The sequence below is a fragment of the Petaurus breviceps genome, unplaced genomic scaffold (assembly GCF_028583685.1).
Source record: "Petaurus breviceps papuanus isolate PSGF00001 unplaced genomic scaffold, PetGlider_PUasm1.0 138, whole genome shotgun sequence".
In the NCBI taxonomy this organism is placed as follows: domain Eukaryota; kingdom Metazoa; phylum Chordata; class Mammalia; order Diprotodontia; family Petauridae; genus Petaurus; species Petaurus breviceps.
In genome coordinates this window covers 3,162,374-3,184,903 of record NW_027185694.1, presented here as the reverse complement: position 1 = coordinate 3,184,903, position 22,530 = coordinate 3,162,374, and the positions used below count along the sequence as shown (strand labels likewise).

Genomic DNA, 22,530 nt, shown 5'->3' with positions numbered 1-22,530 from the left:
GAAACCCAAAAGTTAAATAAAATTGAAACAACCAATAAATTCAGCAAAACTGAAGGAAATGAAACTAATGAACCCTAAGAAATTATTAGTATTTTTAATGCATATTCCCAACAAAATTTAACAAGAGATAGAAGGATACTATTCAAAATGACTACACAACATATAAAATATTCAGGAATCTAATTATCCAGAGTCAATAGGTAATCATGTCACAAGACTTATGGGAAAACCAGTTTATTACAAAATAAATGAACATGCATGAGGAACCCAAAGAGTCCACAGACATTACAAAAGTTTGCATATTTATGATAGTACAAAAGGAGGAGGAGGAAAACAGGAAGGGGCAGGAAGAGAAAGGTGCTGCAAAGGTGGAAAAAAGACAAAATCCCTCCCAAAAGAGAGGAGCAAGGTGATGGCAGCTCCCTTGGGAACTGCTGAACTATGAAGATAGAAGGGTCCACTTATCTGCAAAGGACCTGTAGCACCAATGCAATATTCACAGCACCAATGGCCACTATAAATATACCTGCATAGTGTTTGATCACAAAATATAACAGACTCTTCATATATAAGACAGAAGCAAAACATTTATTCAGACACCAGAAAAGCAAATCCCAAAACCAATAAGCTGATTCCATCATAGTAGCAAAGAAATTAATAAGCCACAACAGCACAGAGAGCCACAGCATCCTTTAGCCTTCCCACAAGCTAACATTTACTCACAAGCCTAACTGTCTCCCTCAAATGGGTGCTCTCCTCCCATAAATCTAGCTACTCTGACTCTCAGCTTCCTGGGGGCTCTGCTCCACCCTTCAGCAAACTCCTCCCACCACAGGCTCCATGTGATCACATTCAGCCTGTTACAAGGCAGGGTATATCTTCAAAGCAGGGAAGGCCTTCAAATTCCCTTAGGCTTATTAAAGGGCAGGGAAGATCTTCAAATTTCCATTACCATTACAGGACCCTAGCTGCAAAAGCATTTTACCAGCCTGGCACAAACTGTCTTGCCTACCAAGGACACACTGGGGATCCAGCTTGGGGTGCAAACAAGAAATTATGTCCACTGGGGCAGGGGCCTTCATTCTTCACATATTCAGCACCACCTGCATGTTCTGGGTTCAGTGTTTTTAGAAGACCAAGCAACTCAAGAGGACAAGTTCAGAGAACCCTTTAATAGCCCTTAATACAAGACACCTACAAGAATGAATTAATGCAATTGTAAAACACTCCTTACTGAGACGCCTAAATAGTTGGAGAAATATTGTTATGCAAATATAATTAAAATGACAATACTATTTAAACTTGCTCAATGCCAAAACCAAACTGGCAAAGGAATACTTCTTTTAAAAAATGAAAACCACTTAGAATCACTAATAATTATAATAACTATCCAAATTGCTACCAATGTGGTGAACATGAGGTGAAGCCTTAGACTGCTTTAATTGGTTTCTCTAATAATTAAAGACCACAAAAAGGGGGAAATTACAATTATTGAACAGACTGCAAGAAAACAGAAATACTGATGCACTGTTGGTAGAACTATTCATTTCCATTCTGGAAAACAATATCCCCAAATTCACTAAACTATATACCTTTAGACCCAGCCATACCCCAAGAGAAAAAAGAAAGAGCAAAGGACTCATATGTATAAAAATTTTTATAACATCTTTTTCCATTACAATACAGAACTGAAAACCATGGGACTACCCAGCAATTATGGTAGTGTTGAATAAATTATTTTGATGTTCATCATTTCTTCTGTTGCCTTTTTTCTGAATACTTTAGTCCTGGAGGAGATAATTGCAAACTGAATTCAGTTAAGGGCTGAGTCATCAAAGTATAGAGAAGTGATACAGTTACAAGTCTAGCAATTGTTATAGGAACCATTAGTTAATCTCTTTGGATGTTATCAGTATTAATGGTTCACATCTGTATATTGAACAAACAGTTGCTACTCAGTAAACATTTCTTGAATTCAAGTAGCAAAAGGCCATCTCCTTAGGAAGATGCCAGGCAATAAGACTTCACATACAATAATAAAAGTGAGGCAAGGAGTATTTCATATTGAAGTCATTATCTTTGAAATTGTCCTACCTCCTGAAAACATCAAGTTCATTTGCCTGAATAAAAGGTGTCTGATCTTGGAAACAATAATGATTTCTTATAGAATTCATGGGAAGTGATCGGGTCATTTAGACCTCACATCTGTCCCATGTATCCTTAGCTAATACTGGAGTAGTGCCTGAACCATATATTCTCTTACCACAATGTTTCACCATTAAGATGGCCTATGAAATACCTTATTACTCATTATCATGAAGCTTTATGACGATGAAGAAAGAGAATGCAGATACTTTTAAGTTGGGATTATCTATCTCATTCCTCCTGAGGTAGCTGGTGTTGTAGTGGGTAGAGCAATGGGCCTAGAGTCAGGAAGACTGAGGAGTCAGGAAGACTGAGTTCCAATCTGGTCTCATAGCCTTAGTAGCTTCATGACCCCAGGCAAGTTTTTCAATCTGTTTACCTCAGTTTCCTCAGCTGTAAAATGGGGATAACAATAACACCTTGTTGTTATTGTTGTAAGTAAAGGATCTCAGGCAAGTCAACCTCTGTTAGCCTCAACCATAAAATGGGCCTGATAATAGCACCTATCTCAAAGGGTCCTTGTGAGGATAAATAGGATATTTGTCAGTGTTTAGTGAAGTGTGTAACACATAGTAGGCACCACATCAATGTTTATTCCTTTCCTCTTCCCCTTCATTTTTTTTTTATCTGCATCCCTAGGGCCTAGCACAGCACACAGTGTCTGGAACATAGTACGCAGTTATTAAACTCTTGTTGAATTGGTGATGTATGAATGTGAAAGTAACAGAGTAGTAATGTGCCATGAGAAATGGCAAGAGGAAGATCTGGAGTGAAACCAAACTTGTGTCAAATGGGTCAGAGTATATGAAATACAATAAGGAGAGCAATAAGGTTAAAATAATACAACACAATACGATAAATAAATAAAAACTAAAATGTTTTTAAACTTTGAAAGACTTAAGAAATGTGATCGATGCAACAACCAACCATGATGCCATGGGGCCAGTGATGAAGCATGCTGCTACCCACTTCCTACCTCAAGAAGTACAATAAAGAGTATGTTTTTTGACATGGTGAAGAAAGGAATTTGATTTTCTTGTTTATAAATATTTTTGTTCACAAGAACATTATTTCTCTTTTTTAAAAAAAAATAGGAGGTGGGGAAAGGAGAATGTAAAAGAAAGAGAATCTAGCATGAAGGATGCCAGAAAAGAAAAGAAAAAAGACCATTGGAGAACTTTTTAAATGCACAGAAGAGAACATAAAGCTAAAAGGAAATAATGGGCAGGCAGGCTAGCTTTGAAAGTTACATGCTGACTTTATGATGCACTTGAAAGGAAAAGTAAGTAGTACATTAGAAAAATTTGTGCCATCATCTTTTTCTGTTCTATTTTGAAAATGAAAAAGTTCATCTAATTTGGTGTTCATAAAATTTAGAATTATTTAAAAGAAAAAATTGGGGAAAAGGGAAAAAAGAATAGGAGAAACATATAGGAACAGAGGGAGAAACCACTGATGGGAGAAAATGAGAAGGTAATGTCTGATAGAACAAGTGTCAGAGAAAGAAAAAGAATTATTCAGTTAATTCAAAAATTTGAAGTTGAAAGAAACCATAGGTATGACATGGAATCCAACCTCCTCATTTTGCATATAGGAAAACTTGGGCTCTGGGACTTTAGCTAAGTTGTCCAATATGATACCAGTTGCAAGTGACTAAGGCAGTTTTTGAGCAGGTGCTCAACTCCAAAATTAGTGTTCTTTTTGTGGTATAAGAGGTTTAAATTAAGTTTCACAGGAAGAGAAAACATTCCTTGACAAAGGGAAGACTAAGTCAAAGAGAGGAAGGGCAAAGGCAGGACATTTTGAGGCCTGGAGATAGGGTCTTAGGACATGAGATGAGAGATGAGAGGTCTTAGGACAGCTAGCCATACTCCTGACTTACCTAATAACCTGACTTCTCAGTTGTTTTGACCTCCTCAGTTCTAAAGATCTTCATGTCTCCATTTATAAAATCTTACTTTAAAGAAGAAGTAAATTCTTTATAGGGAATAGGTCCTGGATATGTGATTTCATCATTGTAGGAAGCTCCTAGCTGAAGAAATTCCCTCTACCAATCCAAGTTTTCTCTTTCATTCATAGTTTTAGAAAATTGCTTAGAGCAGAGGTGTCGAAACAAGGGCATCACTCCCCACTTCCAAATGCAGTCGGAATTAGCTTAAAATATAATTGGGAAATATTTATCAAAATAAATTAAAATGCAACACAACATAGGTGATATTAATATGTGGTTTTCTAAGTGGATATGTGGACCACAAACAACTTTATGTACCATTTAGTGCCCCTCCCCCCTTTCTATCTGAGTTTGTTACCACTGCCCTAGAACAATGAAAAGTTCAGTGACTAGCACAGGGTCACACATTTAATATGTCAAAGACAGGACTGGAAGTCTTCCTGGCTCTTAGACCAGTCTGGTGCAATGCCCCTCTACTCACTAACATTAATCTGATCATGCTTTTCCTACCTGTCTCCAAATCAGCTCTTCCTTCTAAATTTCCCTATTTCTGTTCATTACAACACCATTCTCTTGGTCAGACCTAATTTTAGAGTCAGTTTTAATGACTCTTTTCATCCACCATACCTAGTCAATTACCAACAACACAGTGTTTTAGTATTTCTAAATATAATATAATATAATGCTATATAATTCTATAATAAATTCTGATAAATAGTATAAAAGCTTTATTGCTGCCATTTTGCAGATACAAATAATAATGGTAGCTCACATTTATATCATAGTTTAAGGCTTACAAAGCACTTCCTCAAGGAACTAAGGCTCAGAGTAGTTGCATAGCTATATGGCAGTTCTGGAATTCAAACCCAGGTCTTCTGCCTTCACATTCACCTTCCCTCCTATTATATCAAATTAAAAGTCCTATTGATTCTACCTCCAAAAGTTCTTTTAATAACATTCTTCTCCCATTTCTATCACCATTTTTCAGGTCCCCATTATCCCTTTTTCCAGACAAAGGTCTAACTGGTCTTCCCACTTCTTATTTCTTGCTTTCAGACCAGTTGATAACCCATTATCAAATTAACCTTCAAGATACTTAGCCGTGTTGATGCTACTCCCCACAGGATAACCTTCAAAAGCTTCCCACTGCTAACTAGATCAATTTAAGATCAAGGGATGTGGACTTTAAAACCCTCCTGATCTTACACTACCCTATCTTATTCTATTTCCTTTCCTGGAGTGCCCACATTCCAGACAAACTTACTATTCATTGGGCCCTAAACATGTCCTCTGCTTCTCTATGTCTTTCCATGGCTTTTACCGCTACTGGAAAGAGCCCTTCCCTCATCCCCAATCTCTGCTTAATAAAATTTTACAAGTCTTTGAAGGTCCACCCAAAAACGACTGCTTCCTCCTCTGAGATGTCATAACACACTAAGACTTTGTACCTATTATGCAATTACCACATTCTACCTTATATATGCTTATTTCTTTATGTCTCATTTTTATAGTACTGAGAGGTCCTTGAATGCAGACCACATACCATGTTTATCTGACAGCATTTAGCAGTAGGGGGTATTAATAACTAATAAAAAGAATAATAGTAATAATGATCACAATAGTATTTAAGTCTTTTCAGGCTTGCAAAATGCTTTATAAAAATTATTTCATTTTATCTTTTAAACAACCATGGAAGGCAAATGCTCTTTATTATCTCCATTTTACAGATGAGAAAACTAAGGCACAGAGCAGTTAAGTTGCTTACTCAGGATTACACAGTTAGTAAGTATCTGAGGCTGGATTTGAACTCAGCTCTTCCTTTCTCCAGATCCACCACTCCAATCACAGAACCACTTTACTGCTTAAATGAAATACAAAAATGATACTGAATGAATCCATTTTGAGAGGACAAAATTTTTAAAATCACTGGATGGAAGAAGGGCAGAGAGAGGAAGAAGAAGCTATTGAATGAAGATTCAATGCTGAAGTGACAGATATGTTTTGCTTAAGCCCTCAAGGCATAAACAAACTCTTCTATTAAAAAGTAAAAGTCTGAAAATTCCCTTTTTATAATGTCTCTCACAAAGCCATTGCTATATGGAAAGTCTAAGACATATACACAAAGAAGAAAAGAAACAGTGTGTTTCAGGATATCATTCTAAACTCTCTCAGAGACACTTAGGGTAAACCAAACCACCCTAGCCACTTCCCTTTGGCAAAGTATTTCTTTTTCACTTGGCAATCTGTAAAACAGGTATTGTAGGAAGAAAGATGACGTATGCATACTCTGACTGAAGTGAGAAGATCTGGGTCCAAGTCATGGACATGTCTCTTACTAACTATGGATCCTTGCATATTGTCTTAGCCCCTCCTATCCTCAGTTTCCTTATCTGTCAAAAAAGGGAGGAGGGGTTTCAAGCATTCAACAACCATGTAGTAAGTGTCCACTGCATGCTTAACTCTAAGATAAATTTAGATGACACACAGTCCTTGACTTAGTTTACAATTCAATACACTTGTCCTATGTGGAGATAATCAAATAAGACACTATGTTAAAAGATTTTATAGCCATAAAATGTAAAGTATTACTATATTGCATGAGAGCCAACATGATGTAATGAAAAAAGTCCTAGGTTTATAATCATGGCACTACCACTTAGCTATCAGACTCACGGCAAATAATTTAAACCTTGGGACCTCAGTTTTTCTATTATAAAATGGAAAAAATAAAGCTCATATTAACATACCTCACTGAATTGAGGAAAGTCTTTTTTAAATCATAAAAAGCAATAGAAATGAGTCAATATCCTTGAAGAAAGAAGTCAAATCTGAAATATCAATCTTTGTGACCCAGTATAGTATTTAGTATGTTATATTGAATAATACAGGAAGATTTATAATATTTGCATGTCATTTTACTATATTAATATCATCATAATTACTACCTTTCTTTCCACCACATGTTATTCAAGTGCTACCTTAAATCTGAGGCACCATATGTAGGTGATTGATACTTTATTGATAAAACTGATACTTTACAAATATCCATTAACTATCATGTCATGTTAAATACTTCATCAATTCTAGAATAACTGTATTTTTCTCTAATGTGCATCTCCACAAGGCAAAACACTATATGCTAAATTTTTCTCTATCAATGGTTAATATTATATTTTTATTCCCATTTTACATGTAAAAAGGAAACCTGACAAAATTAAGTACAGAAAGAGTCATTATTTTGGTATTGGTAGGTAGATTAAAACTTGTTCTAACATAAGAGCTGTATTAGTCTATTTTTATCCTTCTGAAATTTTGTAATATAAATTTTATATCAAAATATGATGAACAGAATTAAGCTCATTTAATTAAAATTAATCGAATTTTGCACCTCAGTACCCAGTTCAGTAGGAATAGAAATCTCCATTTCTTAATTCCTTAAGACACCTCTGCCAACACTTGGCACATTTTAGGCATTTAATAAGTATTTATTGGCTGGCTGACTACTACAGAAACCAATTCTAAAAAAGGTTTTAGCAGGAAGTGCTACTTCATCTTCAGGTTTGGTAAGAAGACAGAAAGCACCAGGAATTGAATTAGGTTTCCAAATTACCAAATACAGCTGGTGGCTGCCATGGTTACAATCAGATGAAACAACTCAATTCAGTTCTTTTCCACTTGAACAAGTATAGGAAGGCAAATATTGTACTTGTTAATCTCAGGTCTGAAAGGGGCAGTGCTTAGAAGACAAACTCAAGCAGGTGACATTGGAGCCCATTAAAGTTAATAAAGTTAGAAGTTTGAGGAAAGGCACGATTTCTGTGGTACAATAATCACCACTATTAAGGATTGCTAGCATGTACTTTGAAACCATATAATTATATATTTCCTTACAGAGACACTTAAGTGTTCATCATTTATTAATTTTTTTAAAAGGACTCCACAAATTTGAATAAAGGACTCTTATTTAGAAGCTTGTAATCTTTTAGTAATTTTCACACATTGATTTTCTTAAATGATTTACACCTGTGATAAGAGTTTCCTCTGCCAAAGTTAGGGTCTGTTCTTTTTTATTTTTTTAACTATTGCTTTTCTCATATAGCCAGGGTCAAGCTAAGAAAGAGATGAAACAGTCCAAAGGAAAGAGAGGTCAACTCTCCTATTATTTTAACAGCAAGATAAAGCACCTTGACATACATCACCTATTAACCTAAGCAAGTAGAGTGTTTCAGGGCTTGGATTTTTTTTGTTTTGTTTTGTTTTTTGCTTTTTGGAGGGCAACTGGGGTTAAGTGACTTGCCCAAAGTCACACAGCTAGTAATTGTGTCAAGTGTCTGAGGCCGGATTTGAATTCAGGTCCTCCTAACTCCAGGGCTGGTCCTCTATTCATTACACCACCTAGCTGCCCCCCCCCCCCTTGGGTTTTAAAGTCAATCCCAAAAGTGTCTCTTTGTTTTGCAAATTCACCAGGACTTTAAGCTGGAAAAGGCTTCAGACGTCATCCAGTTCTGCTTTTCAGAAAGGGATTTAATTTTTTTAAGTTAACAAAACAGTTTCTTCCCCTACACTCTCTCTTCCTAATTCCTCTGATACCGCAGTAAATCATTCCTTAAGAGGTTACAGTGACAGCCACACTGGATCTAGCAGAGGAAGAAGGAAATGGGGTTTTACCTAAAGGCAAATGTGAGCCCTGGAACTTGGCACTCCAGAGAGAGACCGACCACTCATTCATTCTTTGCCTTGTTCCCTCCCAGGTGTAGTTTCTTTTCACTGTTCTTCATGTTGCATCATGTGTTACATATTTAGGGAGGGAGATGAGCATTTAGCCAACGGAAATGCTAGCTTTTCCATTCCACTCTTAAGGAGAGAAAGGGCTTAACTCCATCTCACTAAACAAGAGAGCAGAAAAGTTTGGATTCCAGAAATTAAGGATTAATGGAGACATCCCATCCCGCAAAACCTTGGAAGAGAAATTAAATTCTGAAAATGGAAGCCAATGGGGCAATACTGTGTGGTTAGAGAACACTTATTAGGGAATGGGTTGACCAAAATACATAAATCAATAAAAACGAAGAGTAAAGGGACGAGATAACTTTATCTCACGTCATACTCAAAATAAAACTACCTCAGAGAGCATGAGAAAGGAACACGGGGGAGGGGGTGGCACATGACTAATTTCATTGAGTTTTTAAACTCCTTGAGGAGCTGTAAAAATCACTGATCTTGAAACTGGAACACCTGACTTTCGGGCTCAGTTTCCACACTCACTTAGCTGTATGACTAGGTAAGTTCACAACCTCCCTGAACCTTAGTCCCCTTCTCCGTGAATGGGCGGAAATCCTTCCACTCACTACCTCGCAAAGTGAGAACATGCAGTGTAACCTGCAATGTGGAGAAGCGGTATTAAAGTTCACGTCTCCCATAAGTGTAATTAACAATGCAGCCTAATCGAAAGGGCAGACATTCTCATACACAACTGTTTCTGATTTTGAAAGACTGAAAAGGAAAAGGGACTGGGGAGAGTGATGAAACTTTTAGAGGAAATAGGAAGAGTTCCACCAGAGAACACTGGGGAGAAGAAAAGATTGAAAGAAGGAAACCCAGAAATTTAAAAAAAAAAAAAAAAGGCAGTTTAAGCCTTCCCTGCCTCTGTTCCTTACCTAGGGATGAACTTGGCTTCCTCCCCGAGCCGGACTTGAAAGTCTTGCCATGCTTGGCCCTCCATGCCCCACCGACCAGCCAAAGTCTCTGCCTCTCCCTCTTCTTCTTCCTTATCCGTCTCCACCGCAACTGCAACCTGTGCCAGCTCCAGGTGCGGCGGCCGCTCGCCCCAGCTCCGCCGCCGCCGCCGCCTCCGACTGGCCCCTTGGAAGCCCCGAGCGAACTCCTGGAAGGTGATCGTCCCGTCGCAGTCGGCGTCCAACCGCTGGAAAATCGCTTCTGCCTCTTCGGGCCGGACCTTCAGCTCGGCACACAAGGAACTGAATTCTTCGCGTTCGATGCGCCCAGAGCGATTCGCATCGCAAGCTAAGAAGAGCGAGCGGAGCCGGTCGATCTCCTCTTGTTGGCTATCTGGCTCCATCCCCCCTTGGTTCGGTCCCGTTCCGTCCCAGACGGTTCAGCAGCCCCCGCAGGTGGCCGCCACCCACAGGGGCTCGATGCCAATCCCGCCCCCTCCCTCCCGCCCCTGAGCAGAGAGTCTGGGGGAAGATCTGGGGACACCTGCTGGGACTTCCTTCGAGTTTGGCTGGCCTGACTAGTTCCGTCACTTGAGGAAAGCTCCAGTCAGGACAAAAGCGCTTCGTGGTTCAGCTTCTAATGAGAAGCTCCTCCAAGCCGCTTACCCACTTGGAGTGGTATTCCGCAGACCTGAGAGGAACTACTCTTCTCAAACTCAGCAGACTCCCAAGCTGATTGGAAGAAATCGTCCCAGGTCCGCGCCCCAGTAGTAGTACCAGCCCAACTGAGAGCGCAGGTGCTCCCGGGACAACTTTCCCAGGAACGGCTCTGCAGCTCCTCCCCTGCTCAGGACTTCCCCAATGACTGAGGCGGAGTGGAGTGTGGAGTCTCGGGTCCCCTTGCCTCCTGGAGCTCTCTTTGGGGGAGGGGGAGAAGAGAGGAGAAGGGAATTCTTTCTTAGTGCCTACTGCTAAGAACTGGGAGTGAAGAGGAGGGAGGAGGAAATCGTAGCGGGGAGGCGGCAGCTTCTCACTGGGAGAGCCTCAGTTTCCTCTCGCCCCACCTCTCACCCGGCTGTTGGTCTTCAGATCAGTGCGCACATTGTTACCCAACCCAGTCAAGTGCTCCGCGTGCCAACGCGCTCTGTTGGCAGGAGCGAGGAGAGGTACTGAGCCAGAAAAGAAAAGGAAGGGGGACAAAAATTACATTGTTATCAGCAATTTCGTCTGCCTGGTGACACTCAACTTTCTCTGTCCCAAATCCCGTGATGCTATTATGCCAGTCTTGCTGCTACAGAATCTCTATTGCTCTGCCTCCCAGGAAAATCAAAGCAAGATGTTGTCTGTCTAATATCAGGCAATTTGTAAGTGCATGAGATATTGCCAAATTATAGTATCTGAACAAAAATAATTATAATTCTGTTGCAGCCTTGGAGGTCCAATAATTTAATTTGACAAGTATTTATTATAGACCAGGCACAAAGGGAGTGAGGAAAAGGGAAGGAAGGAAGGAAGGATGGATTGCTGTCCTCGAGAAGCTTACATCATGATGATGATAGAATAAGAGATACTATACGTTATAAAATTAACTTCCCAAGTCTAAAAGGCAGAAAAACAGAGGAAACTCTGCTTACAGCCTGATTGGGTTTCTGGAATTTTAGTGGTTATTCTTTGATGCTTCCTCGTGGCCCAAAAGTGACCATGGGTGCTTGAAGAGAATGCCAACAGAGTGGAATGCCAGCAGTGTCTATCATGAGGGAAAGATGTCTTGTATGGTTCCTGGACAGTGTCTGCTATCTAAAGGCCACCCTTGCTGAGGACAAAGATATTCATGGCAAGTTTTGAAATGAGAAATACAAACAAAATGACTCATTCTTGAGCAGTCCCCTCTTTCACTTCTGCAGGAATGGTGAGAAAGTTAAAATAAAGCAGATGGGGGTGTTATAAAGATAGTTTTAAGACCATGAGAAAACAGAGACTTAAATTTTGATACTCTAAATGTGAGATCATCACAGGATCATAGATTTGGGGCTAGAACAATCCTAGAGATTATCTAGGGTAAATTCCCCATTTCACAGCTGAGGAAATTGGGACTGAGGGAAGCTAAATGATTTGCTCAGGGTCGTATATATAATAAATATCTGAAGGAAGATTTGAACTTAGGTCTTTCTGACTCAAGGCTCAGAATTCTGTCAAGCTGCCTTTTCTAATTGAAATACTTATGGCAGGCATGAGATTTATGGTTTCATTATGTGGTTACTCTTTGCACTACCAAAAAGCCCAGAGGAGATAAGAAAGGCACAGATAAATTGGAGGCTATCTCACAGTTTCTTTGGAGAGACAAATAAAGGGACATACTTGGTCATCTTATATGTGCAGGGAACATAACTAAAAAGATCACCATGAAGATAAGTATAGTTTTTGCACCAATATTTGTTGAAAAGAATAGGATGAGGAGGAAGAGAAATTCTACAAAGAACTTGATAAAAGTCTTCCAAATTAAAGCATTTGGTGACTTAAATCCAGAAGTGGGTATAGAGGAAGGCAGGAAAAAATATTAAAATATGTCTTGAGATCAAGAAACAAAATAGCCAAAGAATGATAGACAAAGTATAGCTTCAGATATTTTTATTTTATAAAGAAGACTCCCTTCAAGAAAAGAGTCAGACAATGGTGAACATCCAATAGCATCAAAAAATATGTGAACATAAAAACTCAATAGGGAGGAAACAACACATATTTCGAATTGGTACAAATTGTACCCAGCTATATGGATACAGTTAGACCAACACAACTTGTTAAACCAAAGATCAAAATCAAATTAAAAAACAGAATAGATGAGAATAATTTTACATAATCTAACCTATTAAACTAATAATACTGAATTAGAATAAATAAAGGAATTTAGGACATCAAGGAGTATTACGAAACTTTCTTACAAAAGTTTAACTGGCATGAAGCAGTCAATTCAATGTCAAAGGAGCCTTGAAACCTTTTCTGTCAATATACTGTTAATCTCCTTACCAAACAAAGAGATGTGAAAACCAAGCTTAGAATATAAACTAATTTATGAAACCTCAACTAATATGATGTCTGAAGATTATGAGCAGTGTGGTCTCATAAAACATTGAGAAGCAGTGGAGGGAAAAAAATATATTTAGAGATACCTTGTCATGCATTTAAGGTAGAAATCCATTTAAGGCAGATCAAACCAAGATTATCTAAAGGTGAATCCAAAAGTAAGGGAGTGAAAGAAAAAAATGGGAAATCTCTGTCAATATCACTGTAACAAATTATTTTCTTTATCAATTTTATTGGAGCTACCACATTTATACTGTATCATTTCAGATACCTCTGTGCGTATCCTTAATGATACTTGCAGCTGCTGTGGAGGTGTAAGACCAATAACAGCAGCACACAGGAGGGCTGCTAACACAGGTTCTTTGATCTGCTTCTCTAAAGGAAAGACAGCTTCAAAAAGGGTTAACAATCTTACTTTAATTAAACTATGTAGACAGATAAGTAGAAAGAATTGAGTATCCAAGAAAGAATCCAATAGACAGGGTTCCTACTGTCTAAACAGAGTAATAGATTATTTATTTAATAATAAATAGAGTAATAAAGCAGGAAGCACCAACATCTGGGTTCACAAAGCCAGGGGGCTCCTTAACAATGGCTACCCAGTCTTATCTGGCCAAATCACATCTCATCTGGCCAAATCACAAAGACCTCAGGTGAACATTCTTCCCATGCATGAGCCCCCAAAATAAAAATATCAATCTCCCAGTACATATAGTTTTCAACTAATAGATTCAGATACATAAGGCATCACAACCCAGGTGACTCAGTGCCTAATTGGCTCAGTACCAAAAGGTGTGAAAGCCTTCCTGCAAGAAAGCCTCCTGTACCTCCCCCAAGGCAATATAAATCTCCCTGAATATGGGCTCTATGTGACTCAGTATGTGTCACAACTGTGAACTGGGTGGGAGCTCAAAGCAGCAAGACATCCTGACTGAAATATCTGTGTATCTTAAGACCTGGTAACATGGTTCCTGTTCCAAGGAAAAAAGGGAACATGTGATCACATAGGCCTATTAATGGACAGGAAATATCTTATCTTCCATTAACCCTACAATGTGCCATATGAGAAAGCAGTAATGGCTTTATAGAAAATGAAGACAGGAAGGGCAGCTGAGGTTCTATCTAGCTCTCAAATTCTGTGACTCTGTGACATATACACAGGAGAGTTCTCTGCTGGAAGTGACACATTTTGGGAGTATTGAGGAATCAGTTCAATTCACAATATCTTTAAAAGACAAAGATGTCAAACACTTAGAAAAACCACCTAATAAGTTGATCAAAAGGATGTCAATAACTATCATCCTATATACCTAGTTTATTACCTCTATAAAAAAGAAAAGAGTTATGAAAATGATCATCATACATGAAGAACATTCTTACTAAAATTTGAAAAGATAATAGGTAGATTTTTGCAAATGACATTCTATAGCATAAAACATCTTCCTTTAAGTTACAGAAAGGCACAGCAAATAAAAGGTCCCACTATTTATTATTGGTTAACTCTAAAAATCACTTGATTTAGCAGAGGAAAATGTAGGCACAAAGGTTCCCTTTCAATGAGGTATCAGCTATGCACCTGTCAATGTTCTTAACAGATGCAAAATTTCTTTGATCATCCTCTTATTAAAAGATAAATACTAACCAAATATATCTTCCACAGTCATGAAGGCTAACCAGTTCAAATAAAGTCCAAATAAAAGAGGCGTTACATATAGATGAAGTCTTCAACACATTCTTTTTCACAGATGGCATTGTGCTGATTTCAAGCCCCACAACATTATAGAGCTTCTTACATAAGATTCAGAAACACTCAAAAGAATTTTGCTATGCTGAATTCAGCAAACAATCTACATGGGAAAAACCAAGATGAAAAATACCCAGTTCCAGATAATAATAATAATAATGAATAGCGATTATAAAGCCATTTACAAATACTGTCTTATTTGTTGGTGTTGTTATCCCCATTTTACAGATGAGAAAACTGAGTTGAGAGGTCATCATTTGCCCAACTAGTAAGTATCTTTGGCAGGATTTGAGCTCAGGTTCTTTTGACTCCAAGGCCAATGCTCTATGCATCAGTGGGATGTGCAGCCTATTGAATGGATTAGTCAATATATCTTGTACAAACACTAAAGGTGAAATATTTATTTGTATTGAGAATTAAACAATAGGAAGACAGCAGATTGGATGACATTTGGCAAATCATTCAGCACAGCTATTTCAATGACCTAACATTTCTCTGTAAAACAAATTCAACTTTTAAATATATATGTATAATTTTAACATTCATTTAAAAAACTGATTTCCTCTAGCATTTCTAAAACAATATCAAATAATAGTGGTGATAATGGACTTCCTTGTTTCACCTCTAATCTCATTGGGAAGACTTCTAACTTAACCTCATTATAGTTAAAGTTTGTCCTTGGTTTTAGAGAGATTCTATTTATCATTTTAAGAAGAGCTTCATTTATTCCTATGCTTCCTAATAAGTTAATAGGAGTTTTGACAAAAGCTTTTTCTGCATGTATTGATATAATAATATGATTTTTGTTGTTTTTTATTGATATGGTTAATTATACTTATAGTTTTCCTGTTATTGAACCACCCTGCATCCCTCCTATAAATCCCACCTGGTCCTTGTATATGATTTTTGTAATATATTGCTGCAATCTCCTTACTAATAGTTTATTTAAAATTTGCACAAAAATATTCATTAAGGAAATTTGTGTCATAGAAGGAATTTGGTAGGATTTCTTCTTTACTTGGCTTTCCAAATAGCTTACATAGTACTGCAATTAATTGTTCTTTCAATGTTTGGTAGAATTCACTTGTAAATCTATGTGGTCTTAGGGATATTTCCTTAGAGAGCTTTATGGCTTGTTTTTTTTTTCTTTTTCTGAGATAGGATTATTTAAGTATTATTAAGTTCCTCTTCTGTTATTCTGGGCAATTTATATTTTTGTAAATATTTATCTTTTTCACTTAAATTTTCAGTTTTATTGACATCTTATTGGGCAAAATAACTCCTAATAATTGCTTTAGTTTTATTTTCATTCTTTTCATTTTTGATGCTAGTAATTTGGGGATTTTTTAAATAATCAAATTAACCAATGGTTTATTTTATTGGGTTGTTTTTTTTTTTCATAAAACTAGGCCCTAGTTTTATTTATTACCTCAATGTTTGTTTTGTAATTTTCAATTTTTTTTAATCTCTCCTTTGATTTTCAGGATTGCTACTTTGGTGTTTAATTACAGATATTTTTAACTTGTTCTTCTTCCAGTTTTTTTTTCTTTTTAGTTATATACCCAGTTCACTGATCTACTCTTTCTCTTTTTTTTATTGATGTAAGCATCTAGAGATATAAATTTTTACCTAAGTGCTGCTTTGGCTGCATCCCACAAATTGTGGTATAGGGCATCATTGTCATTTTCTTCAATGTAATTATCTTTATTATTATTGCTTTTTGGAGGAGGGAATGCAGGGAAATTGGGTTTAAGCGACTTGCCCGAGGTCACACAGCTAGAAAGTATTAAGTGTCTGAGGCCTGATTTCAACTCAGGTCCTCCAGACTCCAGGGCCAGTGCTCTATTCACTGTGCCACCTAGCCACCCCTCCATGAAATTATTGATTGTTTCTAAGATTTATTCCTGGTCCCACTCATTCCTTAGGAACAGATTATTTAGTTTCCAATTAATTTTTAATCTATACTTCCAAGGCCCTTTACTGAATGCATTTTTTTTTTGGCATCATGGGTTGGAAAGGATGCATTTAATATTTCTGCTTTTCTGAATTTTTTATGAAGTTCATATGTCCATAATACAGTCAATTTTTGTTAAAGTGCCACATACCACTGAGGAAAAGGTATACTCCTTTCTATTCCCATTCAGTTTTCTTCAGAGGTCTAGCATATCTTTTTTTAAAAATCTCTTCATCTCCTTGATTTCTTATTTATTTTATGGTTAAATTTATGTAATTTTGTTAGAAGAAAGTTGAGGTCTCCTACTTGTATATTTTACTATTTCCTCTTGTAACTCATTTAACTTTTCCTTTAAGAATTTGCATGCTATGCCATTTGGTACATGTATGTTTTGTATTGATATTACCTCATTGTCTTTGGTGCCTTTTAGCAAAATGAAGTTCCCCTGCTTATCCTTTTAAATTAGTTCTGTTTTTACTTTTGTTTTGTCTGAGATCATGATTGCTATCCCTGCTTTTTTTTTACTTTGACTGAAGCCCAATGGATTCAGTTCCAGTCCCTTATTTTATCTCTATGTGTGTCTCCCTCTTTCCAGTGTGTTCCTTGTAAATAATATATTGTTAGATTTTGGTTTCTAATCCATTCTGCTATATACTTCCATTTTATGGGTGTTCATCCCATTCACATTCAAAGTTATGATTACTAACTCTGTATTTCCCTCCTTATTTTTTTCTATTTATCATTTGCTCTCTTTCTTACCTTGTTTCTCTTCAGAAGTTTGTTTTTCTTCTAAACACAGCCTCCCTTAATCTGCCTTCCATTTTATCACAAAAATCCTGCTCTCCTAGCCCCTTCCATTCCTGCTTCTCTATTGAGATAGATTTCTATATCCAAATAAGCATGTGTGTGTGTATGTGTGTGTGTACACATATATAGGCACACAGAATGAGATTCAAGCATTGCCCAACCCCCACTCCCACCATTTTTCCTACCACTCTAAAAATTGTTCCTTGCACAACTCTTTTATGTGAGATATTTCCTATTCTTCCTCTCCTTTCCCCCTTCTCTCATTGTATCCCTCTTTTTCAGCCCTCCAGTTTTTTTTAGATAATTCTAAATTCATACCCATGCTCTCTATCTGTATAGACTCCTTCTAACTGCCTTAATAATAAATAAATAAATAAAGTCCTTAAGGGTTACATGTATCATCCTGTATAAGAATGTAAACTGTTTAACTTATAATTTCTCTTTGATGTTTACTTTTTTATCCTTCTCTTGAGTCTTGTCTGTAAATATCAAAGTTTCTATTTGGTTCTGGTCTTTTCATCAAGAATGATTAAAAGTCATTTCATTAAACATTCCTTTTCCACCCAATGATCATTCTCAGTTTTGCTGGGTAGGTAATTCTTGGTTATAACCCTAGCTCCTTTGACTTCTAGAATATCATATTATAAGCACTCCACTATTTTAACATGGTGGCTTTTAAATCTTGTGTGATCCAACTATAGATCCATGGTATTTGTATGCTCTCTTTATGACAACTTGCAGTATTCTCTCCTTGACCTGGGAGCTCTGGAATTTGGCTATAATATTTCTGGGAGTTTTGATTTTGGGGAACTTTTTGAGGAGGTGATTGGTAGATTATTTTAATTCCTATTTTGCCTCCTGGTTCTAAGATATCAGGTCAATTTTCCTTTACAATGTCTTGACATATGATGTCTAGGCTCTTTTTTATTGTGGCTTTGGTATATTCCATCAATCTATTTTCCAAGTCAGTGTTTCTAATGAGATATATCACATTTTCTTCTATTTTCCCCATTTTTTTTACTTTGTCTTATTGATGTTACTGATGTATGTCTTACCCCATGCACAAATTATATTTAAGTGAGACAGAGTTGTACAAAGTTCCTCACTCTTTACTCAAAGTAAAAGTCAGAATGAATGATGGCTTGGGATGCAGGGGATGACTGGCATCTTCAGTCAGGCATCTTCAATGTCTGACTCAGCTCTAAGTGTATCACAATGTCTGCTTCTGCCACCTTCATGAGAAGAACAAATTCTTCTCTTCCACCCATTCTCCCAGAAGAAGTCTTCATATGCTTGGGGTAGACATCACAATAATTAACCAATGGGTGTGAAGCAAGTCTGTTATCCTTAACCTAGCATAGCCCATCTGCTAATGCAGTTTTCAGGGATGTGGACAATGCCCATGCTACAGCTTCTAGTAGCCAGAGATGAAAACTGAGTGCCAAGTGGACACCAAAGGTGGATTAGCATACATATATACAACACACATAGCTGCTACAGGTATGATTAGTCCCACTTACTGTTGAGGAAACTGAGGCTGATGGAGGTTAAGTGAATCACTCAGAATCACATAATTAGTACAAGTCAGAGAGGCAGGATTTAGATCAGCCCTTCCTGACTCCAAGTCTAGCAGTCTATCTCCTACACCCACAAATCTTCTCTGTACAATGATGACAATACCTATTTTACAGGATCATGAGGATCAAATAGGGAAATGTGTATGTCTAGATCGATTGTCAACAATTATTAGAGAGACAGAAATAGTTGAGTGTAAAGAGTATTGAATTTGATTCAGATCCCACCTCAGACTCTTACTAGCTATATGACCATGGGCAAGTCACTTAACCTTTCTGTGCCTCAGTTTACTTACCTGCAAAACAAGAATAATTACCTAACTTACAAGGCTGTTTGTAGAAGACAATTTTCTGATTTTAAAGTGCTATAGCAAGTTCAATAATTATTAGACCTCTGATTTCATTGGTAGATGAAACTCCTGGGATGAGAAAACACCATCCCTGCACAACCTGTGATCCACAGGACACTTACAGCCCACCAAAGGATTTCCTCTACATTTCTCTACATTTTTTTGCAGATCACCTGAAATCCTTATGGCCTGTGGGCTGCAGTTATGCAAGCCTGACTTAATCTAATGAAGGTTGTATCTTCTCTGCAATTTATAAAGTTAAGGAATTTCTCATTGTAATGTTAAGTGGGTTACTTGGGTTCACATAGCCAGGATGTGACAGAGGCAGGATTTGAACCAAGGTCTTCCTGGTTTGGGGGCCATCAGTCCAACAATATGGCTATGTTGTCGTTCTACTGCCTTGATAAAAGTTCTGTAAATGCCTCTTTTTGCATTTGCAGAGCCTCTTTTCTTGAACTATATTTCCTCTGTAACTTCATGGATGGCCTCTTCTGACCCCTTCAGTCTGGGGAATCCTAACTCTTATAGAACCTCTTTGGGCAGTAACTACCCTTACTAATTGGCTTTATGTCCAGCTACTACTATATAGCAAAGAGATCTCACTAGAGTAATAGGACAAACCTGGACATTTTCAAATATTAAAGAGGGCTTACTTTAAATAGGCTTTGGAGTATAATCACTTTTTGGTGAACATGGAAAGAACAGGCTGATTGAAAAATGTTCCTTTATGTGAAAAAGGATATTTGTCACCTAAGTCATGGGTCACAAATGCTCCTCAGTAAATATGTCAAATGTTTCTTTCTGGAATAAATTTAAGGTGGTGATTTGTTCCCCTCAGTGAGTGAAAGAGCTGAGTCACTCCTATGGGCTCACCCTTATCTTTCCTTACATGATATTATTTTTTGAAAAATGTATTCAGATTATTTTGACTTATACTTCATCCACATTATCTATCCCTACTCCTATTTGGCATTTCTCTTTCTATCTTTTCCCCCCAGCATTTCTATTAGTTTTTCCTGGGATTTTCTCTTTTATCTCATTCCCAGGACTCTTTATTCTCACTACTTTGATTTCTTTTCTTTTATGATAAAAATTAAGTACAATATTTGAGTGGTAAGTTCTCCTTGCATTAATAGTCTTTCCAAAAATAAAAGGTTTCTTGAAAATATCTGTAAAAATGTATATATATTTTCTCAAAAGGTACAATAAACATGATGGTCCACACCACTGACACTGTGCAAGACATAACTTATTGATAACTTCTATTCATAAATCAAATTGAGAAGTAGATCTTCAAAAGGATTTCATCAGGTGACCAGACCTGACCCATTCAGTTTCTTGATTACTATGTACAAATAGCAGTATAAAACTGGATAAATAATACATTAAAATTAATTTCTCCATTAATACAATTTTAAAATCTTTGATTCAACCCTGGTTAAACATTATTTTGAGTACATCTGTCTGGTCATTGCATAAAGTTGTTTGATTTTTCCACATAATTTATGATGTAGTTTAACTTGAAGTAACTCCTTTTAATCTTTATAAATATACTTATGAAGCTGAAGCTTTGGAATTCAATTTGATAATTCAAAAAACAGTGTGTGCCTACTATGTGCAACACAGCCTGAAACTGCTAACCCAATCCATGGATGGTTCTCCTAGCAATATAAAGAACTAGTACATAGAGTGATGAGAAGATTCCCACCATGAGCACATGGGCTAACAAACCACCACTGGGGGCAGGTATATACCCAAAGGCATACAAATGATCAGGAAACAAGCAATAAAAGGCAGGTACCAGTATGACTAAGTTCTACAGGAAGCCTTTCCCAGTCCCTATTAATTCCAGTGCCTTCCTTCCATTGATTACTTCCAATTTGTCCTGTCAATATAATTCTTGTTTGTACACAATCATTTGTATATTGTCTCTCCTATTAGACTGTAAGTTCCTCAATGGCAAGGCTTGTCTTTTGGCTTTTTTTTGTATCCTCAGAACTTAGCATGCCTGGCACATAGTAGGTGCTTATTAAATGTTTACAAACTGACCAGAGCACACATACTTGGTACCCAATGAATACTCTTTGACTAATAGATTGATTGGGTAAAGCAAAACAAACGGCAGTAGCTAAAGTTCATAATACCAAATATTAGCTTTTGCAAAAAAAAAAGATGTTGGGATGTTATACTATATACTTTATTATTGTGATATAATTTTTATTTATTACAGAAAATACACATTAGCACATAATTGAATATATATAAACATTCTTCAGTGTCTTTTCTTATATATATGTGTAAATCTTCATTCAAAAATTTAATTCAGCAACATTAAGTGCATCCTATATGCAAGGTATCATGATAAGTTTTTGGTATAAAAACTGAAATAAAAAACCCCACACCCTACCCTCAAGGAGCTTATACTCCAGTAGGTTAGATAAGAGATACATAAGTAGGCAAAGAAATTACATACAAGTGCAAAAGTTAAGTTAAACAAAATGCTATGAGAGATTCCAAATAGGAAAGATCATTTATGGCTGAAGGAATCAGTTCTAAGATCCCATAACTGGGTCTCTCCAGCTACATGAAGCTGAATAAAATTTAGATCTCTACCTTAAATTGAAATGTCCTTATGACTGATACTAGACCTTACATCTTGACTGAAGGCTGATGAAAAATAAAACCCATCATTGCTGGAATTCCACTTTCTCAAGAAACATTAGCACATGGAGGTAGAACCATCATGAAACATTTCCACTGTTTTATAAATGTCTTTTATTAGGCTCAGGTCTGGAGTGATATGGCAGCCGTAGAGATGCAGTATCTTCAATCTAAAGGAAAACCAGGGCTTATGTGAAATGGGGGAATCAAGCCTAGATATAAAACACAAGTATGTTCTTGAAGCATGAAAAGTACTTAAAGCAAACTGGATTATTGGCTTATGTTTCTCAAAGGAGAGAGATAATACCAGACTTGTAAAGGACAGGCACAGAACTGACCCCTTTGGTATATGCTGAGGTGGGAAGAGCAGAGAATCACTTAGCTATGGAATCTAGCATTACTCTCCAAGTAAGCAAGGAGAAAAGAAAGATAATATGACCCTTAAGCATAAATGGAACATAAAGAAGAATGTGAAAGGAGGTGAAGGAGGGTTTCTTTAAGGAAGCACAGAGTGACATGATGAAGTATTATGGAAATTCTCCATTTCCAACCCCCCCCCCCCCCCCGGCAGCCCAAAGCCCATACACA

General features: G+C 37.1%; 1 protein-coding gene across 1 annotated transcript in view; it reads right to left on the bottom strand.

Annotated features, from left to right (window-relative positions):
• The window catches only part of RASEF (RAS and EF-hand domain containing), a 127,201-nt gene extending 117,026 nt beyond the window's left edge, over window positions 1-10,175 (bottom strand). Inside the window, exon 1 of the mRNA XM_069064455.1 lies at window positions 9,754-10,175. Coding sequence (XP_068920556.1) covers window positions 9,754-10,175 — 422 coding nt within the window. The remainder of the gene's footprint in view (window positions 1-9,753) is intronic.
• Window positions 10,176-22,530: the final 12,355 nt, after the last annotated feature.